The sequence below is a fragment of the Leptosomus discolor genome, chromosome 4 (genome assembly GCF_034619465.1).
Source record: "Leptosomus discolor isolate bLepDis1 chromosome 4, bLepDis1.hap2, whole genome shotgun sequence".
NCBI classification, from domain to species: domain Eukaryota; kingdom Metazoa; phylum Chordata; class Aves; order Leptosomiformes; family Leptosomidae; genus Leptosomus; species Leptosomus discolor.
The window spans coordinates 18,306,863-18,327,837 of NC_141394.1; the positions used below are offsets into that span (position 1 = coordinate 18,306,863).

Consider the following 20,975-nt stretch of genomic DNA (forward strand, 5'->3'; position numbering starts at 1 on the left):
TGGACATTCATGTCAACAAATGTATATCCTGTATATGGTTTTTATTGGTAGATTTTTACAGGTTTGGTCTTCTAAAAGACTTAAGTCAGAAACTATTTTTTCAAAGTTGGGGCATGGAAAAAGTGATATTTCAAGTCTCTTGCTGTTTCTCTACAGCAGTGTGGTGACCAGAGTAGGCAACAAACTGCATGCTGAGATGTCAGAAGGGGAAAAGCCTTAACAATGTTATGCTGTGTTAAGGGTAACCTGTGATTCTCCAAGGGGGTGGATCCACGTGATCTAGTCAGTGAGAGAGAGACCTGTGTTCAAGTGCTCACTTTGCCTTTTGTCTCAGGCTGCCTGAGGGGATGTGTGCCACAAGTTCCCTCTTTTGCACTGTTCTCTCTCCAGTAGCTGTGCTGCCTGGAGTCAAAGCTTGAACGTGTCTCTTGAGTTATGTCTGGAATCAGTGCTCTCCACATCATAAGTATCTACTTCATACCGTTGAAGTAGATGTCTGTGTTGAAAAGCTGGTTTTACTGTCAAATCAGTACTTTCCTTTGGAAAAGAACCTTTTTGTCAAAAAAGAAAACAAGCAGAACCTCCAGGTGAACCCATGTCTACTCTTACTTACTTGACATACAAGCCCTGAAAAGTGGTTTTACTGCTTTCACTCTACTCCCCTCCGGACTCTTCTGAGTAGCTTGGTAATATTGCAAACACCTACATTCAGTCTCTTTTGTCCCATGAATCTAAATAACTTTCTCATTTAGTATAAATAGAAACAATGCAGCAAGAAGACTAATTCTAGAATTGTTTGAAGATTACGTATGGGTTAGATGTATTTTGTGGTGGTGAAAAAGGGGACTATTTTTCAAAAGGTTAGTATCAACAATACAGTACTCTTATTTTTCTGCTTTACAGGGAAGCTAAACAAATAGGAACTATTTCTCACTTCACAGAATAGGAATTCCGGAAAAGTACTGCTGTGATCTAGCAATGCACTTTTGCTTTAATTTTTTAAAGAAACACAAGGATCTTTGTCCCAAAGAAAGATATGGATCAGATCCCCTCAATATTGTAGTGTACATGTGACTCCCTAGAGCAGAATGGCATCACTGACTAGGAGCCAACTAAATCCTCTTTATATTTAACATACAACAGCTAGAATTTGAACTTAGATCCTTTGATTTCTATGTCAGACCAGATGGTGCAGATAAGATGAGTAGCATTTGGTTTCTTAGGTCCTAAGCAGACATATCACTGCATCAATGTAGCAGCACTTCGCATGCCAAAAATCCCCAGTATGTTGTTGAAGATAAAACTGTGTGAAAAAATTCTGATACAGGACAACTTCAAGTCCGTTCCTAGTAGAATATTGAAATGTTGGGTTTGTTTTAATTTGCATAATCTTCTTCCATATTTCTACATCAAAATAAGAACAATTTGAATAGTCGCTACAGGGCTTGGGATTCTTCAGGGACAAATTCACTCAGATTCCTAAGTTTGAGTTGCACTTAGGAAAAGAATAATAGCACTAAAACATAAGAGTACAGAGTGAAAATGGTGGCTCTTACAAATGAAACAGGTGGTTAACTTGATTTCAGTTTCCTAGGACTTCTGACCAATCCCACTGCTCTTCCTGTATGTTGTCTTCTTTTAATCCATCAGTCATAAAATATTACAAAAAATCATGCACTTTTCTCCTTTAAAATATGAGAAATGGCCAATTCTTAAAGCCACCTAACTGCTTTTGGTTTTGTAAATATAGGGAGCAAGTCTTCAGTTGGCTGTAGCTTCTAACAGTTGTGGGTGAGCAAAGAGTTATCAAATTATACTCAACTAAAGAATGGATCTAGAGGAAAATTTTGCTTGTTTTGTAGTAAAGTTGTTAGGTTGCAGATTTGATGAAAACAAAACCAGTTGCTGAACTGGGCTAAATTGCTGCAGAAGACCAAATTTATGTAATCCATCCTGATTTAGAATGGATTAGAGCAAAGATGTGAAGAAAATATTTGGCGTATCAGCCATTTTCATTTTGCATTAAAAAGAATTTACAGTGATGAAATCTGGAAAGATATGTCAATACCTTGTAACTTTTTCATATATGATTTTTGAAACAATCCTTTTATAGGCATAAATATTTAATGGCTATAATTTCTTGCTGTATTTCTGTATCATGGTAAAATACATGGTTATTTGCTTTAGCCTAAAGTTTCTTTAACTTCCATTGACTTGCTTTCTTGTCTATTTCTCATACCTACCAACTTTTGTAGGTGAGATGCATTTTGAAATTGTATTGCTTCTCTTCCACCAGGGTGACAGCTAGAGGTACCCACACCTCTCAGATAAACCTCTACAGTGAACAGTGGATCACAAATGTGCTCCTGTTCTACTCTGCAAACAGATGAACAAGCAGCTCCTCTGTGTGCATGAAAGAGTTAAAGCTTTCTAGCCATTTCTTCCATCAGAGTAGGACAGTGGGCTGCTTGCATGAAAGGCTGGCTAGTCTACCTAAGCAGATCTGAGGGCAGCTATTGATTCTGTAATCCCCTCTGATGTTGGCAGTGCTCATGTGAACAACCTCGTTGACCTTTTCCTAGTTATTCTAAAGAGTACTAAGAGGTATTAAGAAGAGAAGGACTAGCCTATTCATTTCAAAGAACCCAATGCATGGTTTGGGATTTACTTACTTAAGACAGAAGGAAGATTATGGGCAGTAGATTATTAGATAAATTAGCAACCTGACCTACCTGGGCAGAAGTTTGTCTCTGTATCTTCTATAAAAATCAGGAAATGTCACAGAGGGAACACGTGCAGTATGAAGGAGGGAACCTCCTGTGCCATGCACTGTAAACATGCCTGGGTAGCTACTTGGCCACCAGAAATCAAACACAGATGAAGTGTGTGTACACTGAAATGTTTTTGAAAATTGACTAAGAGGAAAAGGCTACTTTCTGTTTCTATACTTCAAAGGTGCACATAACCATTGGGACCTCACTACATTACTATATAAGTACAGTTTTAAAAGATGGATAATGTAAACTTTTTAGAATGTTGCATGTATTTATAGAAATACAAATGTGTAAAATAGCAGTGTCTAGCCTTTGGTCATGGTCTTAACTACTTTCTTTCTCTTAATTGAAGTGTAAGGCAATATCTGTTTCTGATATGGACTACCATGTGTGATTAGAGAATTTATCCCTGATCTTAGTTTTCATGGATAGTCACTGGATATGCTCACTGGTTTCTAACTACATTAGATTGATTTGGAAAGCATATTAGTTCAAAATACGCCTCTTCTGATACAGCTGTCTAGCTCTACCTTTGTGTTCTGGAGCAATCATTGTGACGTCCATGAGAGATTACTGTCTCATAGAGAAGAGGAAGGGTTGGGTTTGTTGTTGTTAAGCACCTGTACTAATCAGGCAGTCTGGGAACACACTTAAAGCAAGTTCTGCTCCTGCTCCTTGGGATTGGGCCCAAGGGTGTATCTGGACCCTGTAGCCAGGTAGCAAAGACTTGTTTCCCCCTCTCCTTTTGGTAGAATACAGTTTTGTCTGGGCAGAATGCTTTGGATCTGACACTAACATTTAAGATCATGCAAGTAAAAAGTTGGTCTTTTCAAAATCCATAACTGTTTGCAAGCCTCATCTGTGTACCCCCAAACGCTACTGCCAATTATCATAGAGACAGCAAAGCCAGGAGTTCAGGAGCCTTGTGCACAGGGGAGCTTCCTTGATGTTTGTATGTGTCACTGCCCAATTGCTCCACTTTGTCAATCAAACTCAATGAAGCCACTGGCTCCATCATAGGGGAGAGTTATGGTATGAAATGCCTATTGGAGCGTTCCATGGGGAGCTCCTGGGCTTAATTTGTACTCTGCAGCTGCAAAATGGAGAGGGTCTAAAGAGGTCCTGAGGATGGCAGCTGCAGCATCAGGTTTCTTCCCTGTTTAAATGGAATAGAGCTTTCTAAAAATTGAATAGTATTCAATCACTTTCAAGATCAAATTGCTGCCTGTTTGGGTTTTTTTAATTACATCTGACTGAGAACTAACCAGTCTGTGAGGAAAAGAATATTATAGATGGACTACTTAGTATTTGTATTTTCAGTATGGAAGGAAGAACCTATATGTAGCTTTAGTTGGTCATACACTGCTTAGGAAGCTTCATCGCAATGTTTGTGACTTTTTGTAATAATTACAAAGCTTTGACAATTGTATTTTTACAATAATATGCAGAATTATCATATGAATATCATGAAGCCATCGTATGCACTTGTACCATGTTGGAAGATTCTCAATTCTAAGTGAAGAATTCACCGTTCATAAATAAACTTCAGAGGGCGCTCTCTTACTCTACACATGGATTTAAATACCTTATGTCCTCATAGTAATACTATAATTTAAGCCTAAAATAATTTTACATGAAAAGTTTCTAATTAGTGCACTTCTTTGCTTTCATTTATCATATCTTCTCATCCAGAATGCAAGGAGCCCTCTGCTCTAACATCAAGTATGTTGGTTAGCACTTCAACTGACCGGGGGTGGGGGGTGTTGCAGGAATGATCATGTCGATCCCGTGACATCCTGTCTGTTTGAAATAAACTTGGGGAAGCTGGCCTTTACAAATATCCCTGCATCTCGCAAGACTGGCAGCATCAGGTTAAGTAAGTAAAAGTACCTCTCATGGAGGTGGACTATTTAATGTCAATGGCCTCCTTTGAAGACAAGCATACTGAAGGACTGCTATCTCAAGCATTATAGTAAATCCTTGTTGATTTACAGGGGTGCAGGTTTGCAGGAAAAATGAACAAGTGTGCAAGGTCCTAGTATCCCTCAATATAAGGCTGAGTTTGAGTTGAAGATGTTAAGTCTTAAGGTTATTCCTATTGCTATTTAGATAGCCTCTTGGAGACTTTTGTTTTCCTCTAATTAAAGACTAAGGAGTCATTACACTGATACAACAAAACACTCCTAAGCATCTGCTGAATTTCCAGTTGTGGAATGCTGACTTATTTGAAGCAAAACATAAAACTGTATAAATTAAACACTGTAAAAATTAACTTGATCTTTGTTACATTTTTTGCAATCTTTTTCCTTTCTCTACTCTAAGCAGTTTTTAACCTATTTATTCTTAGCATTCCACTTGGATGTGTAGTGCAAGCCCACTGACCCTACCAGCTCTCTCCCCCTAAAAAAGGTGCAAAAGTGGACAGCTCAGGGGTCATGCTAAAATTCCTAAGCATCTGCAGCTATTCCTCCTTATGTTGACAAGACTTCAGTCAGTGCAGAAATCGAATAGAAATTTATTAGCAACTGTGAAAGGGCTTTTAGATGTTGGTTTTTTTTTTTAAAAGAAAACCCTCGGAAGTATAAGCTTTATATGGGAAGCTGCATCAGATGCTCTTCTGACTGTGTGAGTGTTCATCTATACAGCCAAAACAGCCAGATTCTAGGGGCTGATTTATCTCCAGGCTTTGTTCTCTGCTGGATGGTTATGTACCCTGAATTTAAGGAAGGGTCTTCAGTGATACCTTCTACTCCAAAAGTTACCCCTTTGCTTTTTTTAATTTGTATGAGTATTTCTAAAGTTTAGAACACAACAGAAGAAAGGATTTCAGTAGTGCAATCCTAAGAGCTTAGCCTGGAACTGAGGTTTATAACCTGGTTCTAGTTCTTGAGTTTTTAAGGACTATGATGTTGTCATACCCAAAGTCCCATAAAGCTGCTGAGTTTTAGAAATAAAATTTGTACATATATACACACATACGTTTATCTACACATACTTAGACAGCTGATCAGAGCAACTGTTCCCAGTAGAGAACATTGCAGAAGTGAGCCTGCTGCCTGAAACTGCATGTAGCCCTGTATGAAATTCAAAGGTAGCACGCAGATGAACCCAAGTACGCATGCAGAAACCCGAGCTGTGCAGTGCCGGGTGCTGGTGCACTACTCACAGCCCCTAAACAGGGGTGTTTGGCACCTGGTGTGTGGGCAAAAGAAAGGTAGATCACACTGCAAAAGCTCTCCTAAGGTATGGGGCAGGGTCCTGACACTTCCAAACCAGGGCATCTCATCTGCGTAAAGCAGAATTTTTTTAAAGGGAGCCTTTGCTGACTTTTATTGCTATCAAAAGCATGTTATGTGAAAGGCGCACTAGTAGTAGTGTTTGACACCACTGCTATGGAATTAAGATCTAGTTACTTCTAGTGTGGGGGACAGCTGTCTAATTTGGTCATTGCTGCATCTCATACTGCCATTCACAAGTGAAACAAATGTATTTTAAAAAAAAACAGATGTGGTTATGCATTTAGCAAAATAGTTATATTCATCAGGTTAATTCAATAAATTACTTATTTCTACGCTTTTTTTTTTCAGATTCATGTTTGCTGATTTTAATACCTTCAAGAGTGCTTCTCCTCCAACTAGCATCTCCAAGATCAAGAAAACACTTCCTCTGACCTCCCTTCAAGATGTGATATACAAAAAGGTGGTCTAATGCTAGTAGCTGAGTATTCTGTTGATTGGTTGTTTTTTGTTTTGTTTTTGGTGGGGTTTTTTTTTGAAAACTTGAAACCAAGTTAGAGGGAAAGGACTGTTCCAAGCCACTGAATGGTCCAGACAGTAAGACTGGAGACTTAAAGTGGAGTAAGCTGGAGCTGTACAAACTGTAGTGAATTTAGAGGCAACTGGGCAACAAATTCCAAGGTAAGCAAAAATATCAATCTATTGTATTTCTGTATATTCCCACATACTTAACTGATGCTTCTTAATTTTATAACAATGAGCTTATAATGCTCACTCTTAAGTGTGAGAAATAACCTAACTATCAGAAAGAGTTTTTGGAAGACAAAAGTGCTCACATATCACTTATGTAGCAAATATTCACTCAAACATCTTTCTGGTTGCAATTTAATGTGCATTTGTGTGACTGTGAAAAAGGATCCTGGAGTGATTACTGTAAGTCTAGTTCTGTGGAAAATCTGTCTGCTATTTTGGGCTGCAGGTCACAATTTCCAGGGTAATTGGCTCTGAAATCTTAACTCCCAACACATCAGAGGGTTGTCACAGCGAACTGTCAGACTGGCTCAACCTACTTGGCTACTAGAGGTTAACATGTGCATTGGTGCTTGTGTATCCAAAACTAATTATAGTTGTGTGATTTTTAAGAAAAATTTTGATTTAGAAGGGAACAATTGCAAGGAGTTCCTTAACTTCCTTTTTTTTTTTTAAACACAATTTGTCAGCATAACACTTAAACTAAGAGATACTGGGTTCTAATAGAACAGGTGGAGATTTTGTTTTCTGGCTTAATGAACCCTCTAAGCAAATATTTTTGCCTTTTTTTTTTTTTTTTTTGAAATGACCCAGGCTTAGAACGTGAGGATCTAGCTGTGTATGTTGTGCTGCACCAAGGTTTGGACTGTCTCCTAGCTATGGATGCTTTATGCTCTTATGTGAACATAGAGCAGAAATGTTCTTGAGCCTGATCTTAATAAAAGATACATAGAACATAGAGGAAAAATGTGCAACTTCCTCTTTTTTTTTTTAATTGTAGTTATGCTACCATAACATTGGGCTAACATGGTGATAAATCAAGATCTCTAGAATCTTTCACTGGTATTGAGCATCCATGTTTTATTGACTATCTGATCTACACCGTTAGTCATAACTTGCTTTAATATTGGAATACAGTGTTTTGTTTCGATTGGTTTGTTTACTGGACTATGACTGTAGGAAGGAAGCCACTCAGCTATCTTTGAGGCACAATGAAGCTACTTGAGCAAGTAAAACTTTGATTATCTTGTATAACTAACATTGATCCACAGCCTATCAAAGTCAACTGAAAAGTGATTGCAGGGCTTGGAGGGCTTTGAATCTGCTCCTAAGTGCTGGAAAAACAAACAATTCTTTTCTGCAAATATATATGAAAGCACTTCCACCAATTGTAACATGCAGTATGAGCACTTATGTCTACATGCTTATAGGACTGGGCTTCAGTGATGTAAGAAGGACGAAATATTTTAAAAGCCAGTGAAACAAAAGAGGAAAAAAGGATTCTTGTAGCATGCACAGTGTCAAGAACAGGTATGAGCAATGCAGTCAGAACCACTGCGTGTGGTTTGGATTTAATTTGTCAACACTTTAATGTTAGGTTTCTATAACTCCATAATGCATAATCTACTTTTTTGTGGTGTACATCCATGTTTCTGATAAATTACACTACCTCACAGAAAACTGGGAGATAGAAGCAGGTTAAGCACAAATACATGGTAAAGCAATTCCTTAATTTTTCCCACCCAACACTCCCTTGGGAGAAAAATTGTAATTGAACACATTTCTCATTCCATTTGTTTTAAGGGAAAAACTTGTCTTGCCTTCCAAGGAAACTTGATGGAAACAGTATACAATCCTTGAGTTTTACACAGATCTTGTGTACTGGCATGTTCCTTTATAGAACAAATGCATAATTTGATTAAGGATGGAATAACCACAAATTTTGTGAACTTTGCATACTTGTGTATACAAGTAGATGTTTCAGTGGGTAACTTGGGTTATTGGTTACACTGTTCTACCAAAGCACATAGCTTGGCATAGCAGCTTTGAATTGATCAAGAACAGAAAAGCCCTTTCTATGTATGATTATTCAGCAACATCTTTGTTACTGATTACTCCAGTTATATTTGCCCAGAAATATTCAGTGGACTCGAGGAAAATAAACTGTACATGTTTAGGTTCCTGAAAGGGCAAGTCTCGGTGAAAGTTCATTAGTGTCAACCACACCAGGGGCTCAGTCCTCGCTCCAGAGAACACTTCCACAGAGTATAGAACTGTGGTCTAGTGTACATGGAAACTAATAGCAAATGATTGTATAAACCTTGGTACTTGGTCTCCCTATGCACTTAATATCAACATGTATTTGAAAGAACAGATACCAGGGCACAAGCAAAATACCCAAGAATGAAAAGCCCAATCCTATTTTATGGTAGTTAGGAGTGTGTACGCAATTAATCTTCATGCACAGTGGGACTCTAAGTTGCTGATATTTTTCCTGAATAATTTGAAAAAAAAATCATAAACAGTAAATACAGCTTTAGGCAAGTTGTCTGTTTAATGAAATAGTAGGGTGTCTAAAATATTAAAAAGTGCAGTAATAATTCCACCAGAAACCTTGCGGTTTTTTTAAAAATCCAGTAGTATTTTTATCTGCCATCCTCAGCCAAGGCCTGAGCACCTGCAAGTGAAACTGAACAGGAATGGTCCAGAGCAAAGAGGAAACTGCCTAGGCTGCTTTCGTTTCTCTAGCTATGAGAAGTTGCTTAGCAGTAAGCAAACACCCTGAAGTCTACGTGGTTTTGCCGATTTCCCCCTTCCCCCCCCTTACGGTCCTCACAGAGCGTGAATAGTATGCCAGGTTTAGGGGTGAAGGGGAGGAAACTTCTGTCTGTACGAAAAGATGAAATACCAATAGCCCTTGCTAGAACACGAAAGGATGGTCGTGCAGGCTTTGAAATTCTCCATCTGCTTCCTCGGGGGAAAACGTATTTCGGGTTTTCAGCCGGCTAGCTGCTGGCGGCCGTCCCTTCCATCCGCCTGTGCGGGCTCCGCTGGGCCGGCACGGAGACGAGCCCCGTCCCCGCCCGGGAAGGCTCGGCCGAGCCCGCCCGGCTGCCGCCGGCCGCCTTAGGTGCCCGCTCCCCTCCGTCTCTACTGCCGCCTCCCCAGCTCCGACCTGCCCCCTCCCGCTCTCCCGCCCCATCTACCTCGCCTTCTTTTCCGCCCTTATCTCGCCGCACCCTCTCGCTGTCACACCGCCCGAGGGAGCGAGGCTGCGGCCGTGCCTGCGCCGGGAAGGGCTCTGGGAGCAGGGGCGGACGGGCTGCTCCCCCTCGCACCGCTCCGGCTTGGCAGCCCGCACCGGGACGCTGCTCCCCCGTCCCTCTCGCCGCCGCGCCTGGAGTACGGGCACCTCCCGGCCCCGAGTCCCCCCGCTGCAGGGCCGGGGGAGGGTCCCTCTCTCCCCGCCCTCCCCATCCCTGGGGCGGTGCTCCCGCCCCGGCCTTTTAGTATCCGCGGCGGGGCGGGGGGCGGCGCAGAGTGCAGGGCGCTGCGCAGCAGCAGGGCCATGGCCGGGGGGCCCCGGGGGGTTCCTGCCCCGGCGGCGCTGCTGCTGGTGTTGCTCGGGCTCCTGAGTGCGCGGGGGGCGGCGGAGCCCCCGGTGGAGCCCGATGACGTCCTGGTCTCTAAGCGGGGGCTGCGCGTCCCCCTCGGCCGCTCCGTCTCGCTGGACCCGGCGGCGGACCTGGTGCTGCGGGTGCGGCCGGGGGACAGGTGCGCCGTGGCGGTGCTGGGGAGCGGGCCCGGCCCGCAGTCCGCCGGCGCTCTCGATCCCCCGCGCTTCCCCTGCGCCTTCGCCCGCGGGCAGGTCACCTACACCCACTTCGGGGCCCGCAGCCCCAGCCGGTACCGCCTGCGCCTCCAGCTCCGCTACGACTCGCCCCGCCGGACCCTCGTCGTGCCCTTCACGCTGGAGGTGGAGGTGCTCTTCCAGCAGCTGCGCCTGCTCAGCCGCAACCTGCCTCTGCCCGTGGAGAAGCTGCGGGGGCTCAGCGCCCCGCTGGACGGCAAGGTGCTGGGCTTCCCCGACGGCAAGCCCGTCCGGCGCTGCCGCCTCACCCTGCTGCCCCCCGAGGCCGCCGGCGCCGGCCCCCTTCCCGCCTACGGGCGGCTCTTGGACGCCGAGGGGCGGCCGCTGCCCGCCGGCTACAGCGGAGACTGCTCCGCCGTGCTGCAAGCGGGGATCCGCTACCGGCACACGGCGGCCACCGCCTCCCCCGGCCGGGACAACATCCCGGCGCGGGTGTCCGTGCTGCCTGCCGCCGGCCCGGAGCAGAGGGAGTACTTCCAGGTGCTGGTGCGGATCGACGAAGGGGCCGACAACACACCGCCCAAGCCCAGCTTCCTGGCGCTGCTTATGATGGAGGTGCACCAGTTTGTGCTCACAGCCCTCACCCTGGACATGCTGGCTGCTGAGGACCTGGAGACACCCCCGGACCTCCTGATCTTCAATCTCACCTCTGCCTGGCCTGGTGACCCACGGCAGCAAGGCTTCCTGCTCAGCACCGATGACCCCAGCCGGCCCCTAGTTGCCTTCTCGCAGCAGGAGGTGAGGGAGCTGAAGATTGCCTACCAGCCCCCAACCCTGGACTCAAATGAGGAGCGGCTTTTCCAAGTGGAAATGGAAGTCCTGGACACCGATGGCGCCTCCTCAGAGCCTTTTGCTTTTGTGATCCTGGTAAAGCCCATGAACACGCTGGCCCCTGTGGCCACTTTCAGTCGTGTGGCAGGCCCACAGCTGATACTCTTTGAGGGACAGTCACGACCCCTGTCTGGCAACTTGGAGATCAGTGACGAGGACAATCTGAAAGAGGTGAAGGTCTGGGTCACACGGGGCCTGCGATACGGGAAGCTGAAGGTACTGGGTGTACTACCCAGCCGCAAGTACTTCACTGCTGCAGAGCTCGCAGCAGGGCAGGTGCTTTACCAGCACGACGGCAGTGAGTACAGCTACAGTGACAACATTGTTTTCCGCATGGTAGATGGGCAGCACCAGGTTGAATTTCTGTACCCCATCACCATTGCTCCTGATGATGATCAGCCACCGCTGCTGAATGCAAATACAGGGCTGGTGCTCAGTGAGCACCAGACTGTCCAAATCTCACCTTTTGTCCTCAGTGCCACAGACATTGACTCTGATGATGCCTCTATCCGATTTGTCCTGGTTGAGGACTCCACAGTATCCCTGCTACACTCCCACCACTTTGGTGAGCTGCTGCTGCGTCAGGCAGAGCAACCAGCATCTTATGAGAGCAAAGAAAGCAGAGCAGGATTGGAGAGTGGCTTCTCTTCCTCCTCCTGGCACTTTGTGGAGGATGAACACCTGTATGAGAGGGTGGTGAAGGAGTGGCTGCAGCAGGACATCCTCGATGGGAGGCTTTTCTTCAGGCACACGGGGGGCCACAGTGCCAGGCCAGTGATGGGGCACATTGTGTTCCAGCTGCAGGATGACAATGACCCCCCTAACTGGTCAGGGGAGCATGTGCTCACTGTCAAAGTCCAACCGGTGGACAATCTGCCACCTGCCCTGTACCCAGGTACTAGCCTACAGATGACAGTGCAGGAATACCAGCTGACTGTCTTTAAGAAGCACTATTTACGGTACACTGACCTGGATACGGATGACAGGGAGCTGAAGTACACTTTACTGACACCCCCAACTGACACAGATGAGAACCACTTGGTGGTCACTGGAGAGATTGTGTTGGCCGACAGTCCCGAGACATCCGTTACACATTTCACCCAAGCCGAGGTCAACCATCACAAGGTGGCATATCGACCCCCGGATCAGGAGCTGGGGATCACACCACGGGTGGTTCAGTTCACGTTCCTTGTAGAAGACTCAGCTGGCAATTCTCTACAAGGTACCTTTACACTGTTCCTGCAGCCAGTGGACAACCAGCCACCTCAGATCACCAATACAGGCTTCACAGTGCTTGAGGGAAACAGCTTCCTTCTCACCAGCAATCAACTCGATGCCACAGATGAGGACACAGCTGCGGACCAGATTGTCTTCACTGTAACTCAAGTTCCAGAGCATGGCCATCTACATTATCTAGAGGAGAGTCTGATGGTGCAAGGGGAATCTTTCCTGCTAGATGATATTGCTGGTGGGCGCATCTCCTACAAGCACAGTGGTGATGAGTTTGCCAGTGATTCTTATCAGTTGGAAGTGAGTGATGGAGTCCATCATGTTCCAATCACAGTCAGGATTGGTGTGCAGCCTGCGGATGATGAAGACCCAAGTATCACCCTCCATGGTGGTCACAGGCAGGTGGCAGCTGCCATTGATGTCCTGGAAAATGGTGCTACTGAAATTACTATGTCACTTATCCAGGGTGCAGATGAAGATACAGATGACTTGGTGCTGATCTTCATTGTGCAGGATCCACCCAAGCTAGGTGATATCCTCGTGGATGGAGTGCGATCAGAAAAGTTTACGCAGCATGACCTCATCAGCGGAGCAGTAGCCTATGCTCACACCAGCGGAGAGATTGGCTTGAAAAAGAGGTATGATTCCTTCAATCTTACCATTTCTGACCTCTCCAGAGAATGGGTGGTGGGAGGCAGCACAGTACAAAGGGTGCGTGTGGCTGTAACTGTATTGCCTGTGGACAGCATTGCACCTGAAGTGATGGTTGCGGCAGAGCCTCTTGGTGTCCTCGAGGGAGGGAAGGGTACTCTAACTCTGGATCAGCTGGATGTGGAGGATGTAGATACTCCCAGAGATGACATCTTGTGCATTGTCATAGTTCAGTCCACTTCAGGATATTTGGAGAATATCTCTCCAGCCCCAGGGTCTGAGAAGTCTCGAGCTGGTACTGCCATTAGTGCTTTTTCCATCAAAGATGTTCGTTTGGGCCATGTCAACTATGTGCAGAGCATTCACAAAGGGGTGGAGCCTGTGGAGGATAGATTCACTTTCCAGTGCTCTGATGGTGTTAACTTGTCACCTCACCAGTTCTTCCACATTGTCATCATTCCCATCAATGATGAAAAGCCGGAGCTGTTTGTGCATGAATTCATGGTGCTTGAGGGGATGAGCCTGGTGATTGACACCACCATCCTCAATGGAGCTGATGCAGACATGCCTCCAGATGAACTGCGTTTTGTTATTGCTGTTCCTCCTAAGCATGGGCAGATTGTGCAGCAGCTGTCCACAGGCACTATGCCTGTTCACAGCTTCACCCTGGAGGAGATTCAGGAGGCTTCCAGCATTGTGTATGAACATGATGACTCAGAGACGAAAGAAGACAACTTCCAAATTCAGCTGACTGATGGACGCCACACAGTGGAGAAGAATGTGCCAATTATGGTGATCCTGGTAAATGATGAGACCCCCAGGATGGCAATCAATAATGGTCTGGAAGTAGAGATTGGCAAGTCAAAGCTCATCTCTAGTCAAGACCTTAAAGCCACAGACATCGATTCAGAAGACAAGAGCCTTGTTTATGTCATCCGTTTGGCGCCTGTGCAGGGTTTCTTACAGCATCTGAACAGACAAGAAGTGCTGCGCAACATTACACAAGGCACAAACTTCACACAGGATGATTTAGACCAGGGTTTCATCCGCTATATTCATACTGGCCTACATGGAGTGCGTGATCTGATTAAATTTGATGTTACTGATGGTATTAATGCCTTGATAGACAGGTACTTCTATATTACCATTGGTAGCATTGATATGGTCTTCCCTGAGGTGATCAACAAGGGTGTAACTCTGAAAGAAGGTGGAAAGGTGACACTCACAACAGATCTGCTCAGCACAAGTGATGTTAACAGTCCTGATGAAAATCTGCGTTTCAGTGTCACCCGGTCCCCAACCCGGGGTCATCTAGAGAATTCAGACAGTCCTGGAGTACCTGTTGTTTCCTTTACTCAACTCCAACTTGCTGGCAACAAGATTTGCTACATTCACACTGCAGAGGATGAAGTGAAGATGGACAGTTTTGAGTTTGAAGTGACAGATGGGTATAACCCAGTCTTTCGTAGTTTCAGGGTCTCCATCATAGATGTGGACAATAAAAAGCCAATTCTAACTATTGGTGACCTGGTTGTTGAGGAAGGGGAGACCAAGCTGATCACCCCTTTTGAGCTGGCCGTGGAAGATGGGGACACACCTGACCATTTACTCCTATTCACAGTCACTCAGGTTCCAGTGCATGGCCGGATTTTGTACAACAACAGCTACCCAGTCACCAGCTTCACCAAACAAGACTTGAATGAGAATCTTATCAGCTACAGACACGATGGTACGGAAACCAGCCAGGATAGTTTCTCTTTTTCTGTGACTGATGGGACCCACACAAACTTTTATGTTTTCCCCGACACTAGCAAGGAGATCCATCAACCCCAGATGATGAGGATTCAGATCAGTTCACTGGATGACAGGGTGCCACAGTTAGTGGTGAACAAGGGTGCCCCTACTCTGAGAAGACTTCCAGCTGGGCACCTAGGCTTCCTGATCACTAGTAAGGCACTAAAGGCAGAGGATCGTGACAGTCCACACAAGTTGTTGAAATACAAAATAACAGATGGGCCAGAGCATGGCTTCATCATTAATACTGGCCTTGGAAATGAGAGCATTAGAACATTTATGCAAGGTTAGTGCTGATGGTCATACTTCCTTATAAACATTGGGCTCAATGAATTGTTATTTTGTGTTATATTATTTGAATCTTTATTTTAGGGGATTTAGAAATTAATGTCTTTTAAACTATGAATTATTTGCAAATGACCAGAATTATAATACATAATTTTAGAATGGAAGCTTTGTTTCATCTAGAAAAGTTCTGTGTTGTATGTGCATGTATTAATGTGTTTCCTACTGTATGTTAAATGTACATCTTACTGTGTACATAGCATGGTACTACTCATAAGAAGATGGGATAAAATCTGAAATCGTGATTGGCAGATCCTGCACCAGTTTCTTCTTGAAGACCGAAGTACGTGTTTGCCTGCCTGGAAATTAAACCCAAGCTCAAAAATTGCTATTGTCTTCAGGGAAAATTGTTTGGAATGGTGCTTAACATTTTTGCACATCACTGGATCTAGTGATTTAAAAAAAATCTGGATTTAAAAAGGCCAGGGGACATCCAGTATAGCCTGAGTAGTTTGGGTGACATTGCATGTGATTCTATTCCACAGGGAAAGCTCAGCAGACAGAGAGGCCTCCATTAGGTCAGCTCCAGCAAACCTGGGTAGAGGGAAGAGCCTTAGAGGATGGTGGGGCACAGTGCCAGCTGCCAGACTCTCTATAAAGTTAAAAGTTATAAGTTAAAAGCTTTCACAAGGCTTTGAGCCTAGACTTTGCTACCTGCAGTGTGTTTTGACTATCAGAAGGGGGACAAAATTTACCAAAATTCTCATTAGACACTAAAATAGGATTAGAGGTCTCCATTGTTTTTATATGCTCAGGTATGTTACCTTTCTTTTGTAAGAGAAAACAGTCTGGGGAGAAAAAAATCTTTATCTCAGTTTTATGTATTTACCTATAACTTCCAGACAGATTGTAGCTTTAAGATTATGATAACACAATTTATTTTTAAAAGACTACAGTTCATCTGCCAAGATACAGTGTTGTGAAAAATCATTTGCCATTCATTCAAAGAAGTTTCCTGCATTTTCAATTGACAGAAAGTGCCCAACTCTGCCATTCTGGAATAAGAGCAAATGGTAACCCCAGGGGAGTAAGTCTCTTAGTAGATCAGAATTAGCTCTAGAAAAGCTTAATGCTGAATGGATTATAAAGAACATTTAGGTATACCCCAAACAATTTTATATAAAACGAAATTGGTTTTTATTTAACTAAAATAAAAGCAAAAATAGAATACTTCTCTGAAGTCTTCATATTGATGAAATGTGGCACAGGATAATATACCTGCAATTTTAGGGTAATAGAAATATCCTGACGGTTTTCCCCTCTTCTCTGGGAGTATCAAATCAAAATTTTATTAATTTTTATGCCTATTTGTGATTTGTTCAATACATTCTCATATTCACTCCCAACGTACCTGCAACAGTTTTGTGTGTCATAGAAGATCTTTAAAAACTGATTAAAGGCAAATAAGTCTTTAAAAAATGGGCAGATCTTTACTCCCAAAAGGTTCAATTTAGTTATAGCAAAGTAATTCTTCCTGGCGTGCTGAACCAAGGATGTGACTGTAGTATTTAAAAATAAATATTTACATTTATATTTAAAATAAATATAAATAAAACTATGTCTCACTCCTCACTCTCTTTTTGCCATTGTTCTTTGAGATAATAACTAAATTTATGTCATGTTGCTAAGTATAGACCAGTGTAAGAAGCCGCGTTATATGAGTTTGGTCGCTGATATGCTTTATCCACAAATCAGCCAACTTCTTAGTAAATAATCCAATACTAAAGGTAGAATGAAACTATGTCCTATATTCTGTAGTAAAATTCTATGATGATTCATTTGGCATATTCTTTTCTTAGCTGATATTGATGAAATGAAGATCAGCTACATCCTGGAGGAAGGTAATAATGCTACCAGTGACATCTTCTATTTCTCCATTGAAGACAAAGGTAAGATTAAGCTGCTTAATTATACTTTTCTTAGAATTACACCATCTGAAAGATTGTTCACATTAAGTAAACAAGTCATCTATTATTTCTTTATGAGTAATATGTGAAAGTGCCATGAACACATAGGAACACAAATCAGGATATTTTATTCATTTTAATGTATAATGTCGTAATTAATGCAAACTGCTATGGCAAGCTGTGAACTCATAGTGGGATATCCTGTTGTCACAATACTGTTTGTTCGGTGGCCTTTATGGGGGACTGTTGGCAGTGACAGTCAATTGCTCCTGGTCAGCTGTGCATGTTATAAAATTTCAGCTGTGCAAGATGGAGCACTGCTGGTTTTGGAATTTTGATTCACTAGCCAACGACTGCATCAAAAGAGACAATTAATGCTAAACTTTTCAAATGAGGAGAGTTCAGTTAGTCTAGATCAGGGCTTGAAAGCCTGGTGAAATGGTAAAATAGACTGGTTAAGTCCATTTTGCTCTTATTTATACAGAAGCACATCGTTGTTTTGCATAATTGTTATTGTTTCAAAGGCTTCAGTGGACCAGTGATTATTTACATCAACTGATATGCGCATGTTGCATTTTTTTCCATATTCCTTTCATGACTCTTATTTTAAAATCTGTTTTGTTCTGTTTGGGTATTGTTTTTTTCTTGTAGGCTGCAATATTTTTCCTCAACCGTCCACATGAATTATGTTTACTGAGAATTCATCAAAATTTTACACAAGTTCCTCTTAATTAAAGGCAGACAGGAAGATTCATAAAATAAGTTTGCAATTTAGTTAAATAACTTCAGTGTAAGGATCTGCCTTCACGAGAATCTCTGTAAACTTCCTGACTAGTTTGGTGTAATCCTGAGTGCATAGAACATGTCAGAATAGCATTCTAACAGCATTTGACAGAAAGTTAAATTTTTATTTCCTAATGAGCCCCAAAACAAGTCTGAAACAGCATTAAAATATTTTATACAAAATTGGGAGTCCAAATAGAAAGAAGTCCGTGTTGATAGTTACGAGGATGGTCACTGAAAAGTAATTGCTGCTTTGAGTTTGCTGAGGCTTCCTATTCTAATTACAGCAAACCAGAAAATGTATACCTTGATCTCTTGAAAAGCAGTTATTGCATTCTATCTGTAATCAGTCTGTTTCTGTTCTTGTAGCAGTACAATCATTGTAGGTTTTTGTCTATTATTTGCTATAAACCAATCCAGCCACAGGTAAATACGTGCCTGAGGAATAAGCGTTCTGTTATGGACTTCCAGTGTTTTCTTTATCCCATCTGTAGGGCAACACTTACTGGTTTTGGGCAGTGCACTGAGTGTAGCAGTTAGCAGAATAATGAAAAATGACTTGTTTACTTTCAGTTGTCCAAGAAGTAATGGAAATTTTGGAACCTGTCATTTGGTGTTGTCACTTTGCTCACATATGAAAGATTATGTAGCTTAAGGGACATTAAAAACACTTTCAATTATCAGATCAACCACACCTCTGGTTCATTGTGATCCTGTCAGGGACAGGTTTCTTGTGTTTACAAATGAAGATGCAATAGTAGGCAGCTGGGAATGTGCACAGGATTCATAGCTTGAAGTCAATTATTTCCTTTCTAGTTAAGGTTTGGGTAAGCAAATAATTCCATTCACCGGGCTTCAGGAAACTGGAAGACCTGTTTCATAAGCAAAGAATGCACCAATCCATTCCCCATGGCTGGCACCTTGGATCCTTGGCAACTTTACAGCTGGAAAGATCTTCTCTTTTAGGAGCCAGTAGAGTAATTGGGAGACAAAGCTATGACAGGCTGAAAATGGCTTTTGGTTTGAGCTTCCTCTAGTTACGCTGAAAGAAAAAGGTTGAACGTTGGCCAGCTGAAGAGGATTGAAAAACCAAGCTAGATTTCACAAGCCAATTATTTTCTAGCTCTTTTTGAAGTCATGTGCAACCAATGCAATTTAAAACAAATGGGGCTGTTAATTCAAGAAAGGTTGGAGATGTATTCTTTGTCTGGTTTGGCTTACATTTCACTTAGCACGTAGGAGAAGGTGCTGTGAACTGCTACCTGTGTTTATTACAGACATCTTATTTTGCTGTCACTTGGTCAATATACAGATCTTTGTGGCATGACTAAGCAGGGTAATACAGTAATGATGAGAAACAACGGGGAAAAAGGATTGACATGACTGAGCAGATGGTAATTCTTATTCTTTATACACCCAGGGACACAAAGGGAGTCAGTTACTAGATGTTTTCATTAACAGCACTTTCAATCTCTCCTAAATGGAGTGATTCTTTCAGCTAGATTGCTTCATCTGTCTGTTCCAGATATCAACAGAGTAAGAAAAGCTGTGGCCATAAATGTGTGCAGCTATGCTTATAATGAAAGTACGTACTGACTGAAGGGTTGTTGCGTACTGATGTGACTGGCACAGCCACAGGAAGAGTATGTGGCTACAGGAAGGTGTGCTGAGCGAGTAACGTCTGGAAATTCACTTAAAACTTGTTTGGTGTGGGAAAGAAGGTTGAAAAGTCCATGCTATAGCACTAGGAAATGCTTTTAAAAGAAATTCTGTCTGGATTAGTCTTTTGATGGCTTTGCTGCTTAGAAATACATTAAACATATTCCCTCAGGGGCCTTTACCTCCCAAGGGAGTGTCTGAAAGAAGGCATAGCTGTAACAGCTGTTGTACAACTCAGGAAAAAGTACCTAAAGGCCCAGCAGGAGGAGAGAAGGTACACTGCTTTGGTACAGTTCACAACTGCTTCAGCAACACTCAGGAAAGAGCCTGCTATTTTCTATGGTTTTATGTTCCAGCTTCTGAAGACCCTCTTAACAGCATTTCATTTTGCATCAGTACAAAGGAGACTCCAAGCAATGCAGTGTGTGTGTGCATATCGAATGTGAGGAGAAAATGCACAATTTTTCTATCTCATCACTTCCCTTGCACGAACACCATCAGGTTCTTCCAGGCAGACGTTTCACTCTTTAATGGGAGAGTATACCTTTTGGATAATAGCATTTTGTCTAACCTGAGGGTAGGAAAGATTCCTTTAGGTTCTTTATCTGGGTAACTACTTGTTCTGTTATTTAAGTGAGCTGCTGGGAAACCTTTCTGAGTGACATGAGTGAGAAAAAATGGCTTGCAGCCTTCAGAGAAGTCAGTCCCTCTAAGCTGAGGAAATTGTTCCCATTCCTGCCATTAAACTGGAGATCTGGGTTTGTTGGTACAAATTGAATAAAAACTAGGTAAGATTTGGACAGGTTTAATGATTTATTCCTGGGGTAAGTGTACAAACAGTGTAATGTTAAGTTTGTTCAAAGATTTGTAATGGAGCAGTGACATGCAGTAAACCTACAGTGGTTATTTTTGACTTTACCATATTTGATTTTGGAAGCTTTTGTTACTTTCCTGGGTGATTTTTGTGCAAAGCTCAGCTTAGTTAGACTTGGTTATGCCACTGCTTCTCCAGCTGGTTTATGTTCAATGATATTTCGTATGAGTAACTCTTTTATTTACCTGTAGAGTTCACCTTTTTTATTTTGTAGGTTTTTTAGTACACTTAATCTTTTGACACTGCTGTCATTGCTGCCCTCTAGACCTTGCTTTCAGTTACTGCTGCCAAAAGAGTAAGGAGAGCTTGCTGACGCAGAAAGCTACAATGTTTTGCTGATGTGAACTTTGTGGGACTAGTTCAGGCTTCTTTCAAACCTTGTGTGGAATGTGATTCTAAAACTTGGAAATCCCTTTGGGTAAAGAAATCCTATCAAAATGCACTAAAAAGTATTTGCAATCCATAAAATATTAAAGAAAATATTGTATT

At 42.9% G+C, this 20,975-nt stretch overlaps 1 protein-coding gene across 1 annotated transcript in view; it reads left to right on the top strand.

Moving 5' to 3' along the window:
• The first annotated feature begins 10,109 nt into the window (after positions 1-10,109).
• FREM3 (FRAS1 related extracellular matrix 3) overlaps positions 10,110-20,975 on the top strand; it is a 71,068-nt gene continuing 60,202 nt past the window's right edge. Inside the window, exons 1-2 of the mRNA XM_086464787.1 lie at positions 10,110-15,204; positions 17,063-17,152. Of these exons, the coding sequence (XP_086320913.1) occupies positions 10,110-15,204; positions 17,063-17,152 (5,185 nt within the window). The remainder of the gene's footprint in view (positions 15,205-17,062; positions 17,153-20,975) is intronic.